Source organism: Salvelinus namaycush, chromosome 7 (genome assembly GCF_016432855.1).
Source record: "Salvelinus namaycush isolate Seneca chromosome 7, SaNama_1.0, whole genome shotgun sequence".
Classification (NCBI taxonomy): Eukaryota; Metazoa; Chordata; class Actinopteri; order Salmoniformes; family Salmonidae; genus Salvelinus; species Salvelinus namaycush.
In genome coordinates this window covers 16,855,127-16,877,700 of record NC_052313.1, presented here as the reverse complement: position 1 = coordinate 16,877,700, position 22,574 = coordinate 16,855,127, and the positions used below count along the sequence as shown (strand labels likewise).

General features: G+C 39.7%; 1 protein-coding gene across 4 annotated transcripts in view; it reads right to left on the bottom strand.

The window, feature by feature from the left end:
• LOC120051030 (lethal(3)malignant brain tumor-like protein 4) overlaps positions 1-21,039 on the bottom strand; it is a 142,741-nt gene extending 121,702 nt beyond the window's left edge. Inside the window, exons 1-7 of one of the 4 annotated variants that reach the window (XM_038997621.1) lie at positions 20,948-21,039; positions 12,947-13,054; positions 6,458-6,543; positions 6,277-6,331; positions 5,911-5,996; positions 2,893-2,997; positions 2,245-2,380 (exon numbers count right to left, since the gene is read on the bottom strand). In XM_038997621.1, coding sequence (XP_038853549.1) covers positions 2,245-2,380; positions 2,893-2,997; positions 5,911-5,996; positions 6,277-6,331; positions 6,458-6,526 — 451 coding nt within the window. In that variant the 5' untranslated portion in view covers positions 6,527-6,543; positions 12,947-13,054; positions 20,948-21,039. The remainder of the gene's footprint in view (positions 1-2,244; positions 2,381-2,892; positions 2,998-5,910; positions 5,997-6,276; positions 6,332-6,457; positions 6,544-12,946; positions 13,055-20,947) is intronic. The other 3 variants (XM_038997622.1, XM_038997623.1, XM_038997624.1) reach the window with 3 other exon arrangements.
• Between the last annotated feature and the right edge of the window lie 1,535 nt (positions 21,040-22,574).

The window sequence follows — 22,574 nt, the reverse complement described above, 5'->3', positions numbered from 1 at the left end:
TTCCACTAGATGTCAACAGTCTTTAGAACCTTGTCTGATGCTTCTACTGTGAAGTGGGGTCGAAGGAGAGGGGAATGAGTAAGGTCTGCCATGAGCTGACCATGCTCTGACCATGCGCATTCATGTGTGAGCGAGCTCGGTTCTATCGCATTTCTGAAGACAAAGGAATTCTCCGGTTGGAACATTATTGAAGATTTATATTAAAAACATCCTAAAGATTGATTCAATACATGTTTCTACTGACTGTTACGGAACTTTTTGACATTTCGTCTGTTTTAGTGAACGCGGTTCGTGACTTTGGATTTGTTTACCAAACGCGCTAACAAAAGTAGCTATTTGGACATAAATGATGGACATTACCGAACAAAAACGAACATTTCTTGTGGAAGTGGGAGTCCCGGGAGTGCATTCCGATGAAGTTCAGCAAAGGTAAGTGAAGATTTATAATGCTATTTATGACTTTTGTTGACTCCACAATTTTGCGGGTAACTGTATGGCTTGCTTTTGTGGCTGAATGCTGTTCTCAGATTATTGAATATTGTGCTTTTGCCGTAAAGCTTTTTTGAAATTTGACACAGTGGTTGTATTAAGAACAAGTTTATCTTTAATTCTATGTAAAACATATATCTTTCATCAAAGTTTATGATGAGTATTTCTGTTATTTGATGTGGCTCTCTGCAATTTCTCCGGATATTCTGGAGGCATTTCTGAACATTGCACCAATGTAAACTGAGGTTTTTGGATATAAATATGAACTTTATCGAACAAAACATATATGTATTGTGTAACATGAAGTCCTATGAGTGTCATCTGATGAAGATCATCAAAAGGTTAGTGATTCATTTTATCTCTATTTCTGCTTTTTGTGACTCCTGTCTTTGGCTGGGAAAATGGCTGTGTTTTTCTGTGATTTGGTGGTGACCTAACATAATCGTTTGTGGTGCTTTCGCTGTAAAGCCTTTTTGAAATCGGACACTGTGGTGGGATTAACAAGAAGTGTATCTTTAAAATGGTGTGAAATACTTGTATGCTTGAGATATTTAATTATGAGATTTCTGTTGTTTGAATTTGGCGCCCTGCACTTTCACTGGCTGTTGTCATATCGATCCCGCTAACGGGATTGCAGCCCTAAGAAGTTTTAATGCACACAGCTTTAGCTCATTTGGATAGTTCATTGTTTAATTCCAGCATTTTCATATGTCTTAATTTCCTGCACTAATGTGTTATCATTTACACACTGTGTCACGTTTCTTTTGCCTTTGTATGCCTCCATAAATAACAAATTACAAAAAATTCCTTGACAGAATAATTATTCTCATCTTTGACTGTGCATTATCAGCAGTTCTTATCTGACGATTTTTGGGGGGTCTTTACTCCCGAAGTCGTTGACTGTTTTTGTGCTTGCCAGTTAGCTTGAAGCTGTTAGCAACCAATGGCTAGCAGTTTCTTACTGGCGATAAAAACAGATGATTGCCATAATTTTTTCAGAGTCATTACTGAATTATGTAATGTAACAAATCAAACTTTAAACATTGTAAACAATTCATGGTAACTCATGGTAACCTCCTAAACAATTCATTTAGACTGGGTGTTAATTTGCTGAAATGTGTGCCATTGCCTGAACTATTAAAAGGGACAGGCGGCTATTTGAAACTCAGTGTTTAAGTTTTACTGTAATTACATTTGCAAGCATTTTGGAGTAGAATGTCCCATTAAGAAGTAACCAGAAGTGACCTTCTCACAGTCATTCTAATAAAAAAAAAAATCTCACGGGGGGGCATGCCCCAGGACCCCCAAGCCCTGACTCCCCCCAGTACCACAGCTGCTGAAATAAAACCTAGGAAAAACACTGTGCCAGGTACATTAAATTATGTGCTTTGTAATGCAACAGACTACCGTGTATTAGCAATAAATGCTGATGGTGTGGAAGTAAGATGAGGCCCTTGAAAGAACAATTATCCACGCATAGTTTATAGGCCATTCTCCTGTTCTGAAGTATATTTCATTACTATTAAACAAGCACAATCTCTTACAGAGAGCAGGACTAAGCTCAGACAAAGCAAGCTGTAATGAGCTGGCCTGGGTCAACTATAGTTGCTTGATTTGAACTATGTTGACAAGGACCATGTGAAAAGAATATATCAGAGAAGGCACAGTTTGGTTTGGGTCAGCACGATAGTCACGAGTCACAGTGAAATGGGTAAAGACAAAAGGGTAACAGTGTGCTGATCTGCTGTAGCTCACCTTTTGGTGGGTGGAGCTGGTGTCCTGTCGACTCGCACCATCCGGCTGGCCTGATATCCGGAGAGTCTGCGTTTACCCAGAAGTCATAGCATTCTGAGTAGCTGTCGATGTGGAGCCGTAATCGGTAACCAATCACCTTGGAAAACAAACCACAGTATTATGTATGGATGTACATGCGGTCACTATCCCAAACATCAATCTATGGCATGATGTAATTCTGCTTTGCATTCCCATGACCAATAGAGCAGGCTACTTGCAGGGTCTTGCCCTTAACAGCAATCATTTTTCCTACTGCAAATTTTATGAGACTATGACGCAAAATGATGTCTGCTAATGGAAATACAACAACAAACAGCTAATGTCAATCTTGTACATTTGTAAAGTGGTAGATGTCATACGTACATGCCAGGTGCTAAAGTCTTGTACATTTAAACACAAAAGGGATGACATCAAAAACAGATCGACAACACAAAACTACCAAGGGCTTTGTTAGTGACAGTTAAGGGCGATAATTCTCTCCACCCAATACAGTGGCACCTGGACTGCAATCACAGATCCAATTACAGTGTGACCTGCCCAGTGTGCTGGGAGAGCCCTTGGTTGAGGCTGGTCTGGAGCTGGGCCAGCTCGCTGACTGCTGCAGCTCACCTCTGCCACAGACAGGATGCAGAACATAGAGGGGTGCAGAGGGTCGATCCCCTCCAGCCTCATCCCCGCCTTGAAACCATTTCTGCTAAGGGGGAACGACTGGGCCTGGGATGGAGGGAGGGAGAGAGGGATGAAGACAAAGTGAGAGAGAGTGTGAGAGAGGAGAAAAGAGAGCGTAACAGAGAGCGAATGTGAGGGAGACAGCAAAGGACATAGAGAAGGAAGGAAAGAGCAGAGAGAGCAAAAAAGGAGACCACAAAAATTAATTACAGAAAAGCAGGAGAATAAACCAAACATTGATGAATAAAATATCCTCTCCAGAAAAGCCATACATAAGTCATGGCGGTTGGACCGCCACGCTCAAGTGTCTCAACAGCGCGGTTGCCATAGAAACGAGTGTTTGTGCCTCCGACGGAACAGATGTCCCGTCAAATCCCTTCATAGAAAATTTCTTCCACCACACCTCGTGTTTGTAGCGGAGGAATTAGTTCAGCATGATTCATTGTCAGGGAGAGAGTGAGGGGGGGACGGGGGGGGACTGATAAACAGTGAAGCATTGCACCAGGCAGCAACTCTCCTGTAAGGAACACAGACCAAACGCAGTGCTGGTCCAAAGGCTGGATAAGTCCTACAATGTCATAGGAAACACTGCCCTACAAGTCTTGCATAGCCAGATCACATATCCTTGCATTGCCTCTGTATCCTTGCTCTCTAGGAGAAGCTAGAAGCCTGGCAGGTGAAGCTACTCCCCTTTAGACTATACAGGCTCTGGGGCAGTGGCACACCTTGATACTTTAACTATTTTAGTGCCAATTCTCAAATCCTTGCTTAATCTTCACTGCGGTCTAATAGGTGTGCTGCGACAGAAGTCCCACTGTCCTCAAAGGCAGTTATTAGAAACAATAGACACCCTGGTATCCACCATACACACACACACTGGGATTTTCTTCTATTTTACAGGCCCCCGTCAGCCCACTAGAAATAAGTGCTGCAGAAAAGCGGCAGAAAAGGCGAGGCTGGGTGTCGGATTTTTCTGCAGTTTTAGCACATTCTCCTCCCTCTCTCATCTGAAATCTGCCTGCGTGGCCTACAACTCCAGCTACTGAGATAGGGAAAGCCTTTAATGAAGGACAATGGCTTGCAATTTGATTTGTTTTGCTCAAAAGAAAACAGATACATTGACATTAATCACGTGGAGAAGATTGCATTGCAGTTCAAAGTAAACCATGTACTGTCCTGCAGTTTAAGGTCCCCAACATCCTTCTTTTTAAATCAACAGACTATGTTTTTAACATCATGCAGCTGGCTTATGGCCTTAAAATGCAAATCATAGCTTTATTGCCTGTATAGTTTAGTAAATGACATCTCGGACTGAAAACAGAGGGACTACTTGAACTTGCTATGATGTGGACTGGAGTCAGGCTATAGTAGTAGATACAGTGCATTCGGAAAGTATTCAGACCCCTTCCCTTTTTCCACATTTTGTTATGTAACAGCCTTATTGTAAAATGGATTAAATAAAAATACAAATCTTCATCAATCTACACACAATGCCACGTAACGACAAAGCAAAAACAGGTTTTTAGAAATGTTTGCACATTTATTACAAATAAAAAACAGAAATACCTTATTTATATAAGTATTCAGACCCTTTGCTATGAGACTTGAAATTGAGCTCAGGTGCATTCTGTTTCCATTGATCATCCTTGAGATGATCAACTTGATTGGAGTCCACCTGTGGTGAATTCAATTCAATGGACATGATTTGGAAAGGCACACTTATGAGATCCCACAGCTGACCGTGCATGTCAGAGAAAAAACCAAGCCATGAGGTCGAAGGAATTATCCGTAGAGCTCAGAGACAAGATTGTGTCAGTACCAAAACCATTCTGCAGCATTGAAGGTCCCCAAGAACACAGTGGCCTCCATCATTCTTAAATGGAAGAAGTTTGGAACCACCAAGACTCTTCTAAGAGCTGGCCGCCCGGCCAAACTGAGCAATCGGGGGAGAAAAGCCTTGGTATGGGAGGTGGCCAAGAACCTGATGGTCACTAACGGAGCTCCAGGGTTCCGCTGTGGAGATGGGAGAACCTTCCAAAAGGACAACCATCTCTGCAGCACTCCACCAATCAGGCCTTTATGGTAGAGTGGCCAGACGGAAACCACTCCTCAGTAAAAAGCACCTGACAGCCCGCTTGAAGTTTGCCAAAAGGCACTTAAACGTCTCTTAGATCATGAGAAACAAGATTCTCTGGTCTGATGAAACCAAGATTGAACTCGTTAGCCTGAATGCCAAGTGTCACATATGGAGGAAACCTGGCACCATCCCTACAGTGAGGCATGGTGGTGGCAGCATCATGCTGTGGGGATGTTTTTCAGCGGCAGGGACTGGGAGATTAGTCGGGATCGAGGGAAAGATGAACAGAGAAAAGTACAGAGAGATCATTGATGAAAAACTGCTCCAGAGCGCTCCGGACCTCAGACTGGGGCGAAGGTTCACCTTCCAACACGACAACGACCCGAAGCACACAGCCAAGACAATGCAGGAGTGGCTTCGGGGCAAATCTCTGAATGTCTTTGAGTGACCAAGCCAGAGCCCGGACTTGAACCCGATCGAACATCTCTGGAAACACCTGAAAAAAGCAGTGCAGCGACACTCCCCATCCGACCTGACAGAGCTTGAGAGGATCTGCAGAGAAGAATGGGAGAAAATACAAGTGTGCCATGCTTGTAGCTTGATACCCAAGAAAACTTGAGGCTGTTATCATTGCCAAAGGTGCTTCAACAAAGTACAGAGTAAAGGGTCTGAATTCTTATGTAAAATGTGATATTTCATTTTTTTAAATAGATTTTTGCTTCGTCATTATGAGATATTGTGTGTAGTTTGATGGGGGGAAAACAACAATTGAATAAGTTTTTGAATAAGGCTGTAACGTAACAAAATATGGAAAAAGTCAAGGGGTCTGAATACTTTCCAAATGCACTATATACCTACTGGTTGATGAAGGTGATGCTTACCTCAGTGAAGAGTCTTAGGGGAGCTGCTATGACCTTCTCTCCCAGGTACTGATCCCACGACCATGCCTTCTTCTTACCCCTCACTGCTGCACACCACATTGATCTGAATTACACCTTTCCTTATAACACCATGGGTCAGATTCCCGGACCCAGATTAAGTCTAGTCCTAGTCTAAAAAGCATTCTCAATGGAGAATTCCTGTGTGTAAATTCATGTATGCATTCTAAATAGCATTTGACAGCGATAAATAATTTGACATGAATTTGAAAAAATGGTCTGTGCATTCATATCAATAAGCACTAATACTGTAGCACTCAGTAATGCTCTAATTGTTTTGTTAGTAGTGTTTACATTTCAAGAGTTTACCTTGTGTGCTTGTCACTTTGTTCTTCATTTTTACGGTGTCCTCATTTGGTCGCTCCTGAAATGACACAGTTGTTAGTTTGCTGACAGAAACTTGGGCAACACTTAACTTTTCAGCCAACAGGTGTAATGTTGTCAGGATATGATAATGAGCTCAGGTGCGGTCAGGTCCAGGCCTACTCACTCTTAGACAATATTCCTCCGCCACGCCCTTGCTGAAACTCCTTTTCTTCCTATCCTCTGCCTGCATCATTTGAGACAGGATCGATTCTACAACAACATGATACACAAACGCAGGCCATTTGAATGCAAAAACAAATCAATTACTATTTAAGTTCCACGGTGTGCGTCGCTTTAAGTTGAGACATCTCAATTTACTCCTATTTGTAAGAACATCTCTTGCATTCTATTTTCCCTCTGAACAGACTCAATGAAAGCCACCACCATTCATTTTATAAAAACATAAAAAGGCCTCTGAAGTTTACCCATATGATGCAAAGCAAATTACATTTTTGGTCTTAAATTTACTTGAATTGTTAAGCAGCTTGGCTATCTGTTGTAAGAGAAAGTGAAATGGTTTTTCTCAAGGCCTAGTACAGTAACAACCCCATGATTACTGTATAAAGAGGAAATTAATGCATCTCTTTCTGTAGTATATGATGTAAATTCGATTGAGTTCCTGGTAAGAGATAAGGACTGCTTCCCATGAAAGTCAAATTAAGTGAGAGTTGGGTCTGTGGCGGAGGAGGCGGCCGCAGCTGGAGGGGCCCGGATTTCCCAGAAGGCAGTGGAAAGCAGCAACTGTTTGCCTTCCAATGCAGATTAATCGATTGTACTGTAGCTGCCCGGAAACAAAATTGATTCACTGCACTCTGACTCCTGTATATTAATTACTGTATACAATAGTACACTCTTAAATAGGGTTTTGAATGGATTTACAGTGAGTGTACAAAACATTAAGGACACCTGCTCTTTCCATGACAGACTGACCAGTTGAATCTAGGTGAAAGCTATGATCCCTTATTGATATCACTTGTTAAATCCACTTCAAATCAGTGTAGATGAAGGGGAGGAGACAGGTTAAAGAAGGATTTTTTTAGCCTTGAGACAATTGAGACATGGATTGTATATGTGTGCCATTCAGAGGGGGAATGGGCACAACACAAGATTTAAGTGCCTTTGAACGGGGTATGGTAGTAGCTGCCAGGCGCACCAGTTTAACTGTGTCAAGAACTGCAACGCTGCTGGGGTTTTCATACTCAACAGTTTCCCATGTGTACCAAGAATGGTCCACGACCCAAAGGACATCCGGGCAACTTGACACAACTGTGGGAAATATTGGAGTCAACATGGGTCAGCATCCCTGTGAAACGCTTTCGACACCTTGTAGAGTCCATGTCCGAACAAATTGAGGCTGTTCTGAGGGCAAAAGGGGGTCAACTCAATATTAGGAAAGTGCTGTTAATGTTTTGTGCACTCAGTGTATATGGCTTGCAGTTGCTTTGACAAAAAAATTGTTGCTCTCTGGCCTTGTTGCAATGTGTCATGGGTGTCCATTTTCGTCTGGCTCTAAGGAGGCGCAAACGCCAGACACATGTTAGTTTTCAATTTCGTTAAAATTGTTAGGGCATTTTCCAGCCCTAACACCAGGTTCTGCAATTTACCCGTCTAACATCAGAGTGCATGAGACAGTTTAAGACCAACAAAAAGCAGGTCTTAAAAGGTAATGCAGTTTATAATCGAATGAATTTTGAGAGCGGAAGCACAGTCTATTCAGCCATGACGGACAGTGACCATGGGAAGAGAAATACCTTTTCTGCTGATGAATCTCGTATTTAGAAACATTTTTATTTATTTATTTTTTTAAATGGGGGGGGGATTCCCCCCCATTTAAAAATCAAGCATAACCTACCCACCCATTAATCAAGGCTGGTCTAGCAGCATCACATAGGTGTCTTTTTTTCCTGGCCATTAGCCAAAAGAAGCCTTAAATAAAGGGGTTTTAAATGATCTACTGAGAGTGCTTTGTAATATTTCAGGTTTTGCCCTCACACTTTTTCACTATTCACATACCTGCATTTTGCTATCCGTACCCATTTTCAAGGAGCACCCCTCGTCCGATTACCAAAAATACACTCCACCAAACTACGCAGTTCTTCTATAATGCTATATCAACCGCAATTGTTTTTATGAATCTGCTTCGCACATAGGCAACGATACAATTGACAAGAGCCTAGTATTTTGTATAGACGTGTGAATGTTATGCGTAAAGGCATTTTAGGCTTATGTGTGCACACAGTGCCATGTAACTAGAGAAGAGATTTATGATATCATGCTTCTGATCCAATCCTATTTAGAAATATTGTTGTAGGTTAAAAAAAACAAAAAAACATTTAATTTGATTAAAAACCAAACTTATTAGAAAGACTCACCCTCCATTGGTTTATGCTGAGAAAGTGCATGGCTGAATGCAATGGAATTTCGTCTGTTGTTTCTGGAGAAGTGCCAGTATGATCTTATAAGATAGTTCCATGATGTTTATAGAGCATTACATTTCCGAGCAGTAAAAGGGTGAGTTGGCATTCCCCCTTTGTCTTTATATTGGATCTTTATCAAGCTCCTGTGAAAGGTTTGGATGTGCGTAAAACCATCCATAGAGTAAGTTACCTTTTCTGTATTATACGCCCATGGGAAACAATTATGGTGCCTGTAACTGTAGACCGCATATTTAAAACAAGTCGTTGTTTCATTTTTTTATTAGAATTTGATTAGAACCGCAGCTTTTACTCCAAAGCCACAAGACTGCTAAATAGCTAATCAAATGGCTACCCGGACTACCCGCATAGACCCTTTTTTTCACTAACTCTCTTGCACAGACTATGCACACACACTGGACTATACCCACACACTCCCACATACTTATGTAACAGGTGTAAAATATACTTTATGTATTTCACCGATAATCCCTCATATATATTTTAATGTATTATTTTAAAAGTTATTTTGAGATGTATTACACTACTTTCAAGAGTGAATTATTTGATTGTATTTATTCTAAATTGTGTTAATGCTGTGATGTCATCAACGGGAGCCATGCTTTTTCTCCTCAGTTTGCTCAGAGCGTGAACAGGAGAGGTATGTGTTATGTACGCTCTGGTCTTTTGAATGTACATGTTCGCAAATGTTCACAAATGCACAAGAAATGACAAGGAAAAGTTATATCGTCACTGATTTAGTGTTGCATTACTGTTTATAGGAATATACATTAAAGGTGAATGGGAATTTTGTTACCTGTCCGGTCATTTAAAAAATTGTGTTGTTGGTTCATTAGTATGCCTCAGGTATAATGGTACAATAGTATACTCTCTAAGAAATATTGAGCACTTATTAGCAGATTATTAGTGTACAACATTTATAAAATGAAATGAGCATTTTCTTGTTGATGCTTTTACTCCTGGGTGTGCTCAGAGCGTGATGAGGAGAGGCAAATATACTTGTATGGGAGTCCAGATGGCAGCATTAACTTTTGCCTTGTATTTGTACCCATTCCATGCAGTCATTAAAAGAGAGACAACTGGCAGAATTGTGTCCAGAGCCTTGTCTTCCACCTACACCAGAACACAATGCAGAAAGGTACCGGTACAGAGCAGGTTACACTTACATTACACTGACAACCCAACACACACACACACATACCTTCACACTCACCACCTGCACTGCTGCTTGTCACTTTACCCCTACCTATATGTACAGTACATACAGTGCATTCGGAAACTAATCAGACCCCTCAACTTTTTCCACATTTTGTTAAGTTACAGCCTTATTCGAAAATGGATTCAATAGTCCCCCCCCCCCCCCCCCATCAATCTACACACAATACCCCATAATAGCAAAGCAAAAATGTTTGCTAATTAAAATTTTAAAAAGTTCAATACCCGTGCGCACTCGACTGGGAGACCCATGAGATGATTGAAGGTTTTTGGTTTTTCTCCCTCTAAAAACAGAAATAAATAATTCTAAATAACAAACAGGCTTTATTTACAAATTAGTAACAATGTCTCACCCCATGTTCAAGAATGGCCTTTTTCCTTTTTTCCCCCCTTCTTTTTTTTTTATTGTTCATGGCTCCTGAGTGGCGCACAATGGGATTGCCTTGCAGTTCTCCAGCTGTCTGGATGAAAAGCGTGCCCAAAAGTAAACTGCCTGTTACTCAGGCCCAGAAGTTAAGATATGCATATAATTGGTAGATTTGGATAGAAAACACTCTAAAACTGTTCAAATAATGTCTGTGAGTATAACAGAACTAATATGGCAGGCGAAACCCCGAGGACAAACCATCCGGGGGGGGGGGAATTTGAGGTCATAGGATTTTCCAATTGTTTTCTATGGGATACCCTTATTATTAGGAGCCTGGTTGCAGTTCCTATGGCTTCCACTAGATGTCAACAGTCTTAGAAATTGTTCGATGTTTTTCTTTTGAGAAATGAAGTAGTCCTATTCATTGTAAATATCACTCCAGGTGGGCTCTACTGTTTTGGTGCACTGGAGTGCGCTTCACGTTGTTTTTATCCGGTATTAGAAACAGTTTATTCCGTCTTAAATTTGATCGATTATTTACGTTTTAGGGTACCTGGGGTTGGATTAGGAACATTGTTTGAAATGTTTGGACCAAGTTTACAGGTAACTTATTAGATACTTTGTAGGCATGTTGGGCGAGTTGAAACCGGTGTATTTCTGAATCAAACTCGCCAAATAAATGGACATTTTTGGGACATAAAGAAGGACATTATCGAACTAAAGGACCATTTGTGATGTTTCTGGGACATTTCGGAGTGCCAACAGAAGATGATCTTCAAAGGTAAGGCATTAATTATATCGCTATTTCTGACTTTTGTGGCGCACCTGCCTGGTTGAAATATGATTTTCATCTGTTTGTATGCAGGGCGCTGTCCTCAGATAATCGCATGGTTTGCTTTCGCCGTAAAGCCTTTTTGAAATCGGACACAGCGGCTGGATTAACAAGAAGTTAAGCTTTATTTTGATGTATAACACATATATTTTCAAGAATGTTAAATATTAGAATTTGGTATTTTTGAATTTCACGCTCTGCAATTTCACCGGATGTTGGCCAGGTGGGACGCTACCGTGTGTAACCGAAGATAAATACCACGGGTGGGCACAGAATACCAACTGGGATAGATCCCGAGGCAAATGTGGCTTACCAGTGAACAACCGGGTGTTCATCCTTAACACGGTGTCTCAGAAGTTTCTGTCCATGACTGATGCAACCCGAAAAATAGTTAATGAGTACTTGAGGTCATGAGAAAGTCTGAACATGGCCTGCTCTCCCTTATGTAAGGGATTTGGCACTTTCCCATGTTTACTACAGTATGTACTGTAGGCTATGTTTACTTGTCAGACTGCACAGTAGCCTAATAAACAAATGCAGGTAGCTTATATCTTCAAAATGCTTTAAATGCTTTATTGTCTAAATGTAAAAGCATATACTGTACAGTATTTCATCAGCATCTTTTTGCTTTTGTTAATAAAATAATGATAAAAATACTCTTTCAAACACACACGGTCACGTTGTACAGCGCCATTATGGCTATTAGCAGGGCTATATTTGGGCCTTTATGGGCAGCGCACAATTGGCCCAGCATTTCTCTCCCTCTAAAAACAGAAATTAATGTTTTGGCCTTTACAAATATTATTTTGGCCTTTATTTAGATTACAATCGCTCACTTTAATTATTTTTTAATTTTTTAAATGTGCACATATTGTAAATGTAAATGTGCACATATTGTACAATCCAGGTGTGCAAAGCTCTTAGAGACTAAAAGCCAATTTATGCTTGAGACGAAAATGTGGTCAGAAGCGTTGTATGGAGGGTGTGACGCAATTGCGGAGCCTCCAGCGGCATGCAGAAGGCCAAATTGAGCTCTGTACCGCATCGCCGTGTGCTGCCCAAATTTTGTAACAATGCAGAGGGCTCCGTATAGCGCTGCATTGACATAATTGGTTGACAGTTGGTCCAGTATAAACACAAACTCACTTCCATGACAACTTTCTTCATAACAGCTCTGCTCAGCGAAGCGCAAGAAGTATTAATGCCCTGAATTCTGCATCGGAATGACCATGCAGAGCCTTTTACCAAGAAAGGCTCACAAATACCACATTTACATAAGTATTCACACCCTTGAGTCAATACTCGAGAATGTGAATACTTACGTAAATTTGTTATTTCTGCATTTCATTTTCAATAAATGTTTTAATATTTCAAAAAATACATGTTTTCACTTTGTCATTATGGGGTATTGTGTGTAGTTTGATGAGGGGAAAAAACAACTTAATCCATTTTAGAATAAGGCTGTATCGTAACAAAATGTGTAAAAAGTCAATGGGTCTGAATACTTTCCGAATGCACTGTATATCTGGGACTGAATGTAAGGTGGGTGAGATTTTTTTTAAATATTTCATCAATTTTGAATTCAGGCTGTAACACAACATGTGGAATAAGTCAAGGGGTATGAATACTTTCTGAAGGCACTGTAACCACAAGATAACCGTGTATGACCCTGAAAGGGACTCAAATCATCATTTTGACCATTGACCACTGGTACCCTGTTAAGTGAACTCTCTAGCGGTTCTGTGAACCTCCAAAGTGACTCACCGTTTGGTATGTGCACCCGCCCAGTCTTTCGGCCAATCAGGGACTCCTTCTCCGAGCTTCCATTCCAATCACATTCTATGTCTTCACAGATCTATTAGAAGCCAGAGACTGAAACAAACAAAAACACATTGGTTCGGAATGATAGGCAAACATGCAATAGTCAATTAATGCAATGCATTTTACTTTGTTTCCACACCAATTCATGTAAACGTGCCATATTCTAAAAAGTAGAAACAACTACTTGTGAGGCAAAGTCCTCTGCTATCTAACATTAACAGTGTCCCCAAAACGACCTAGAGATTTCATTTTATATATATTTTTTTGTTATCAATAATAATTATCAATAAATAATACTGCAATAAGGATTTGATTGAATGGGTCCCATATTCTCCCTCTAAATGCCACTGCATTCCCAGGCAGTCAATAGAACCTTCCATATTAGATAGGGAGGGCCTATTATTAATTGGTGGAGTGATGGGAAGGTCTCCAGGAGGTGTGACAGAGAGAGGGGGAAGGGAGCTAGTACTTGAGGAGGCCTGAAGGTGAGTGTGGATGATCTGACTGCAGCCTCTCTGATTAACTGGGAGAGGGTGGCTGCCAAGGCTCTGGGCATGGGGTGGCGCTGCGTGGCGTAACCCTCTCTTGCGGGACTACGTTGATCTAATTGTTTCAGTTGACAGTGAAAAAGCCACCAGGAGGTGTTTGATGTGTGTGTGCTGTACAGAAGAGAGCGGAGAAGACCAGGTTTGTGGGAGTAAAGAACTGAATCCTAAACTGCATGTGTGCATGTTAAGAACAGTAGGGCTAGCTCTTCATGTAAATATTGCATTGCACATCGAGTTTACATTTGAGGCATTTAGCAGAGGTTTCAGCCCACAGCATGTCCTTTGACCTTCAGTAAAGTGGTTGGCGACTGCGCAACCGTGTAAACAACATAGCCTTATTAAGCCCACCACAACACTAAAAGCTAAGCACAATTTATATTTTCCAGCCATCTCCACTGCTGTTATCCAAAGAGACAATTACACCCCAGCCCCAGGAGACCAGCTACAGCAACAGGCCTTTGTAATGCAGCATGAACTGTGTACCTGACAGGAATTAATAAAGTTATCAACAGGCTCCAATTCCATAGAGATAATAGGATGGATGTTGCCACCTTGACCTGATGCTAGCGGGGGGGGGGGGGGGGGGGGTTTATTAATGGGCGCTACCTAAAATAGATTCCATTTACCTTGATGGCGTGATGCACTACTCCTGGGTATTGTTCATTGGTCACAAATGAGCTCTGTTACACAAACATGCATAAATCTAATAAAGATAATGGCAGCCCAGCGGCCAATACAATCATACATCATTCTCCAGACAGAAAAGAGAGGTGTGAGAGAAAAATAGAGAGATCTAGATAGAGCGAAAAAAAAGAGCGAGCGGGATTTTAAAAAAGAGTGAGGGAGAAAAAGAGAGAGAGAGAGACCTCAGCAGGATATGTATAGGTGTATTTATATGCCCACTACATGCATTTACAGTAAAGGGAGCCATTACGTGTTACATTGAAAAATCTAACTGAAAGTGGTGGCCATTTTCATGCCTCCACAATGAATCAGTCCAAGACAGATCCATCATAAACCCGGCTCCTTTATGTCACTTCTGAATAACAAGAAACTGAAATATCTGACACAGAGGCTGGTCTATTTTTGTTCACAATAACAGAGCTCGCTAAGAGCATCCAATAAACACTGCACAAAAACAGAATTCACATTATAATGGAGAGTCCACAAAAGTGTTCAGTGGATGGAAAAGGGAAAAGAGAAAGATACCAGCAGGGACATTGAGGAAAATATGTTCCTGGTTATCTGATGCTTTCAGTGCATTCGTGGCAAAAGGAGGGAAGTGAATCGGTCCTTTCTCAAAGTTTTAAGGCTTGGTGTTTGTAGTCAGTACAAGCCTTTCAACCTACAGTTAAACTCTCCCTTTGTCTGTTGAGCAGCTTAGCTCAGTCTCTCTCTATGTGCGCTACCAATGAGGAGCAAAACAAATCACTGTTCAACTGCCCGTGGGACAAAAGAAAGACCAATTGTAATCTCTGATGGCAGAGGCCCTGCCGTAGGCTGCCATACAGATAAAATATCTCTGAGACATCTATAATTGGTCTCCCTAAATGATTTGGGTTGCGACTCCTGCTGCAAGTGGATCCCCAATTATCTCCTGTGTCATCTGAGAATACACCCTGCGTCCGATAGTTGGGGATTCACAGAACGCTTATAGAACACTTATGGAATGCTTATTCTCGGTTCACTGGCACATTTGAATGCAGGCTGAAATAAATGTACAGGTATTATTAATCAATGCTGTCAAGTGTCAAATATAGCCTGGTAAATGCATACGGTCTGGAAAATAGAAAAGAAAAAGGGGAATTCATATCATCCTACTAGACACAATGTGGTGGCGTCAAACCCTTTTTCATACATTTACTGCTGGGGAATCATCTATTCCCTTTCCAAAATGTAATTACTACACAACAAATTTGAGATCAGAATTTTAGCACACAGTGTTAAATGTAGCACTTTCTTAGAAATGATATGTCACCCACCGAAACAGATTTAAACTAACACTTTTCAAAGTGTTCACAAACTAACACCCCTAGAGTGTTGGGCCTTAACACCATGAGTGTAGCAAATTCGGACTTAAATTAGGATTGTATTGAACAGGCAAAACATAAACTGTGTACGTGACCAATAAACTTTGATTTGGGGGGTGTTGTAACATCACAGGTTGTAAAGCCTTATTTTAATATTTCCCAGCATGCCTTTCAAGTCAAGGTGAGAGATACCAACCCATGACTGTGTTTGTTAGTGACAGAGATGCTTGTTGCATTCAATAACTCTTCATCCTGAAGCTGTCCAAGTAGCTGCTAAAGTGAATATGTTTCAATTTAAAGTGAACCCTTTATGACCATATATTGTAAATTTGATAAGGTCTTTAATTATGAACTAGTTATCCTCAACATTGTGGTCTGAAAATCTTGGCTCATGGGCCATATCAGACCTGCAAGTCACAATAAGCTAGTTTGTGAAGTGATTAGTAATTCCTATCAGAATACAGCAATAATTGGAATATTATAATCACCCACAACCTGCATTCAGAATGACTGCTATGGTGAAGGACTTGACAAACAAGACTGCCTAAAGCATATAAACTGGAACAACCATCTCAGTAACAGGTGCAATAGGTCCAACCCCTTACAGGTTGGATTAGTTTAGAAATTGTATAAGATCAATTAATCAAACAACATGCATGCAGAAACATAGATATAAAAACAAACTATTCTAAAAATCTACCTGCAACAAAGCATTCTGGGAAAAATGATAGAGGCCCCTCCTAGGTCTTTTTCACTCAGAGAATTAACGGAAATGAACTAAACACAGTGGAGTAACAACACCACGCAGTGTTGATTCCACTGTGATTCAAATAACACTTAATTTATTCACCACAAGTGGTGTCAATTTCAATCCCACTAGAATCAACACTCAGATATAACACTCACAGCACTTTTAATCTTAACACCGAGATTTTAACACTTGCAAATTTGCTGTGTATCTATTGCTTCTAAAGTTTTATTTATCCTATGCAAGGAAAAAATGTCTAAAGCTGTAGAAGAAGGCCAAAAGATACATTTAAAGACTAGCTTTATAGGCTTAAAACACATTTATCCTATGGCGCCAATCACTTCATCCTTAGTTTCTATTTGAGGACTTTCAGTAAGCACAGTTGTTTTTGTCTACGACAGTGTACAAACACTGGAATGCATGAGGGCACTTTGGCTAAGGGTTTTTGGAGCTTTAGTATGCGGTATGCTCAGGGAATAGGGACCACCCACTCCCTCCTGAGTCTACACAGCATGAGGCTATACAAATTCGCACATTTTCCTGGACTTAGCAGATACCCGCGTCTCATTTGCTTCAACACAACAAAAGGAGAGAGCCTGGAGGCCATAGACAAACCGAGTCAACGGAGTGTTATTGTGCCCTGGGTTTTCATTTTTCATAGAAACTGGCTCAAAGAAACCAAGCAAGCTGGGATCAAATTTGTTTTGATTTGATTGGGAACTACCTATGGAAAATGCCTGGCGAGTGATGAATAGCACACCGACAAGTTGTGACAAAACGTGACAAACACAATGATTGGATGACTACAGGGTACGACTACAGGGTACGTCCTGTTTTATTCTGTTGCAAAGGGGAAAAAGAGATTTGTTCTTAATCTAAACAATGCTTCCAGACTGCATGCTGGTGGCACTCTCAATATACTCCAGTAAAATGGCTCCTGATTCAAAGTCAACGTAGGCTTGATCAATAGTCGGTCTCTGAGGCTGGTGAGAAAAATGTAACTGGCACACATTTACATTCTATTGAAACGGGAGACCTGCTGTTTCAAGACAATCTGCTTTGTCAATGCCATGAAGATATAAGCTTATAGCACACTAAGCACAGTATGAAATTGAGCAGTTAGGCTTAAATGTCCTTGGCATACAATGGCAACAAATGTCACCATGTTATCATATAGACTACATCAGAGTGCATATATGAGGAGAATAAATATTATAGATGCAGAACTACACTCAAGACACACATTTGTCTCTCTCAGTGACATATACATAAGTATGTTCAAAATAATTATGCTGACACCCTTTTGTTCTGTACATGAAGGCCACATAATTTAACTTACTTGAATGTCAGACCAGCCTTGGCACTGACTAAGCTACTCAATTCAATCTCAAATCAAAATGAATAGGTCCAGTATCTGATAACACATAGTATCCATGAATGAAGAATCCATTAAATGACTATGCATCATATACATTTTATCACCAGATTTCAATGACAATTCAGATCATCAAGATTTCATGACCTGAGACAAGAGATGAATGGGATGGCAAAGTAGAAACTTCATGTCTACAGCATGACTGTTGGGAGATTAAGTTGAGAAACTGGTCTTGATCAATTGAAATGACTTAACATCTATTATTGTTTTGTATATTGGTAGATAACCAGAAAGCACATTTACAATTGCTTTGGAAAGTCAGTGCATTCTCTTTCAGTAATCCTGTCAAAGAAAGATAAGAGTGTAATCCAAAACCAGAGAGACTTTTTCTATTTTAGGGCAATGCCTTCTCTATTTCAGTTGTGAATAACATTTGCAGATACGTACAGCATATATTGCTCAACCTGTTGCATAATCACATATTTAATGCAGGGATTTGACTGAAATTATACACTTCAGTCACATTACTGGTAATGACTGGTTTCTATAATTGAGGCTAAACGCACAATTGAAATCAACAGTGTTTTCCCCTATTGAGGTTGCAAGCACGTTGCTCAAAAATGGCTGTGTGCCCCAGATCTGTGATTGGCTTTCCTCCTATTGAAATCTAAAACAATGGCCAACTAGTGCTATGTCCCAAAAAATGGACATACACAAAGAATTACATCCATTCAACATCGTTTTTAACAAACACAATAAAACTACAACTATAAACCTAAACAGAGGCGGTCACTGACATGTTCTGTGAAGGGAGAGAGCCAAGCCAATACCGCAGTACTGAAGTATTTAAGTTAACAGGATAGTCTACGTGACAGAAACCTCTGTAATACTTAACTGTGTGTATTGTACAGTGCCATGAGAGCAAATGATGCAGGAAAACAAATGGCTGGATGCTCATTAACACATTATTCAAGCTGAAACATTAGATGACAAAAAAACCCTAGGCTTGCATTACAAGTCTTACAATGAAGTGTTATAGCATTGTTTATATGCTTTACAGTCAGTAAGAAATGTCTCTTACCCAGACAGTAGGCTACACAACCTGCAAGACAACTTTAAAGAGGAAAATACTTAATTTATGATATAAAGTGTCCATGTAAGTAAATAAAATGTGCTCTCAGCCTCCAAAAAAGCCCTTGATCCATCAGCAAGAAGCATTTTCCCATCAGAAAGGAGAAAGTGTTCCCTTCACTCAAATCACATGAGAAGTGCACATCAAAGTTCAAGTTCAATACCATTTCAACAGATTAGGAAAAATATCATTTTTCAGTTCATTTTTCAGTTCTACAACATAAATCTAATCATAAATGTAATATGACATACCATCTTAGCTTGACAGCAGAAGAAAAATGCAAAAACTAAGGGATGACTTCACAAAGCCTGTGCAACATTCTCTAGAGATCTTGAAGTCACAACGTAAGTTAGGATACGGTTCCACATGTTGTCACATAAGATTTACATTTACTAACACACCAGAGACAAAAGTCACAGTTTATGTGATTTGTTATTGTTGAATAGTTCTTCCACGGATACACATTAGCTGAATCGTGGATTCTCAAGCCAAAACAATTTATTCATGTTTAATCTGTGTGTGCTATAACAGGAAGTGTTGTGTGGCAGCAATAGAGCAGTGTGGAAAGCAGGAAGCAGATGAACAACTTCCCGACACTGACATCAAAATAAACACCACAACGATCTATCCTTTGAAGTGTCTTTCTGACAATCACTCAGCAAGACACAAAATCACTCACCTTCAAAGTGAATGTAAATGATGAAGTATTGAATGGGAATGCCTGCCTAAAGAATAAAAAGTGGACGAGTGCATGACGTTGTGATGCTATAGGATATACTAGACCTAACCCACTGGGCACACACTGGTTGAATCAAAGTTGTTTCTACGTCATTTCATTGAAATGAAGTTGACTTCTGTTCCCAGTGGGAAGGGTTTATTCTCTCAGAAATTACAGCAAACAGAATAATGCAGAGGCTATTCCTTAAAACACTAATGAGTAGTGTTTTAGTGAGTAATAATAATTGAATGACTAGAGAACTAAAGGAAAAACTATATTTGAAAAAGCAACAAAACATAAATCGGGGTGTCTACTGCTATGTTTCAGGCTTATATATTCTTATTTTGTTACTTTAGTGACTGTTTGTTTGCCTGTGGTAACATTTTAATGCATAACATTAAAGAAATAAGCACTTACATCAACCGGTGTATATCATTCCCAATGTACCTATTTTTTCTTCAGTTTTCTTCAGGTGAAATTATAAGTGTGCATCAAAACATTTCATTTGAATAGGATAAGGGGTTGACAATTATTAGTTGGGTTGAATGAAGATCATTATTGTTAGAATAAGGAAACTAACCTTAATCTCGGGAATGAGATATTATTTTATATGCACTTTCTGGATAAATTGCAGGAATTAAACAAACAACGGTTGATGTTACAGTGTAATTGAAAAAACACTTGACAAGTTGACATTTAGGCCCAATGTTTTACAAACAAAACATGACAAACCTTAAACCTGGTTGGTTCAAATAATCAGAAAATGTAGCTGTTGTTCAACAAAATGTAGAGGTAATTTAAATATCAGGGCCAAACAACTATATAAAACTGACACTCCACCCAACTAGAAAACAACCTGGATGAGAAGATAGCCCTGAAGTCAAGGAAATAAAAACAACGTAGCAAAGCTTCATTAATAACTTTTTACAATTGTAACTAGTCTCCTCGCACAAAGACAGTTGTAACTCATCACGATGACACATTGTTACCTACAAAAAATCCTAACGTGCAAGGTTAAGACGAAACATTTCCGAGAAAAATTATAGTTTCACTTAGCTTGACTGCCTTGCTGCGCATTGTTTAGCCTACACTATCGTGTCACATGTTTGGAAAACGTTACAGCAACAAATTGACGAATACATAGACAGTTATTTTACTTAATTTAGTGGGTCAGTAGTTGAGGGAAGGGGCATTTTATATGTTCGCTAGTTTAACAGGAGAAAACATGAGAGATTAGAGCGAGGATAGTCATCTCAACGCATCTGAACACGATGGCAAAACCCGACACGCTATTCGAATTGTTTTCGTCCCACATATTGGAGCACCCCTATAGTGTGTGCTTGATCATCTTTTAAAAACAAAGTGCAGTTGTATGAAATGTTGAAGTCCTTACCCACACGGCTGTCGTTTTGCCCCTCAATGTTGTGACAGGCACTGGTGACAGGAGGAATAATGTTCTCTTGCTGCGGTTGTGCGCATGCTCTCGAACAGCCCTCTACTGGAAGAGTCAAAACAAAATATTAGATTGTGATCGAACAGGTGTGAAATATCGTGGCAGGGAACACGATATATGTATATATTTTTAAAAGGTACAAGACAAAAAAAAGAGTAAAGGGGATTGTATAAAATGTACATACTTTCTTACTGTAAATATAATTCTCCAAGAAAATATTAAAAGACTAAGCAGTTGACCTTTCCTTATCAAGTCACCTTCACCAAATGACCTATTTTCAAGTTTGTGTAGGCTACTTACTGTGCTGTTATTAAAATAATCTAATGCAGCTGTGTTTGATTTTATAACAGTTTTATTGATAGAAAGTTAAATGAAATGTAGCCTATGTCATATAATATGATTGTATAGCCTATATGATGCATACTGTATGTGCTAATCTATAAAAACGGTGTTATGGGGTCAATTCAATTGACAATGTAATCTAATTTAATTACATGCAATCATGACATTTAACACATTTTGGCACACATCTCTATAACTAGAGTGGCCTATATCCCACGTTACACCAGAGTTACAATAGAATAGACACCAGAGTTAGAATAGACACCAGAGTTAGAATATATGACTCAAATCGGTTTTATGTAGCAACATTTTTAATAGTTTTTTTTTACATTGGATAAAAGTAGAGACTCAGAGCTACAAAATGGTATATCATACACTGCATTTTCGAGGAACAATGGGAAAGTAATTGTGCTTTGAAAGTTGATAAACTTGTAAACTCACTTTTGAGAAAAGGGCCTTTGAATGTTTTGGTACCTACTGGAGAGCTCTCCTTTGTCTACACCCACTCAGCATTGTTCACACTCTCTTAAAGCCAGCCCCATTCCATCTTCCAAATTAGAATTGGAAAAAAAGAGGAAGCTAAAGAGAAAGCCGGATTTAAATTTGAGTCATAGAAATCCCTCAACATTTTAATGGAAACATAGGGGAATTAAGTTAATTATAATGATCTCAATTCCCCTATGTTTCCAGTAAAATGGTGAGGAATTCCTATGACTCAAATTTAAATCCAGCTCTCTCTTTAGCTTCCTCTCTTTTCCCAATTCAAATTTGGAAGATGGAATCTATTCCTGGAAACAAAGTTAGAAGGAGACAGGAAGAAAGGTAGAAATAATGAGCTCATACCCAGAAACATGTTTTTGTTGTTGTTGTTTCCAGGTAAAACCTTTTTGATTGTTCCACTTTTTCATCAAATGAAAACCCCTCAAAGGACCCTAAGGGACAGCCGAAGAACCCTTGATGTTTCTAGGTAGCCCCCCTTTTTTCTAAGTGAAGGAATGACTTGAATCAACCTTATTTCCATGTTAAAACAACACATTTCCACATGATGACCTGTGTGTGGACCCCTGTTACAGTATGTAACATGTCAACTAAATATATTATAAGATCATTCACCTGCATACTAAGACGAATGCAGTTAGTATTAATCATATTTGTGTGCTCTTTCTAGTCCTTTACAAATACCCAAACAACCTCCCTGATGTATTTCTGCCAGGTAGTATAAGAA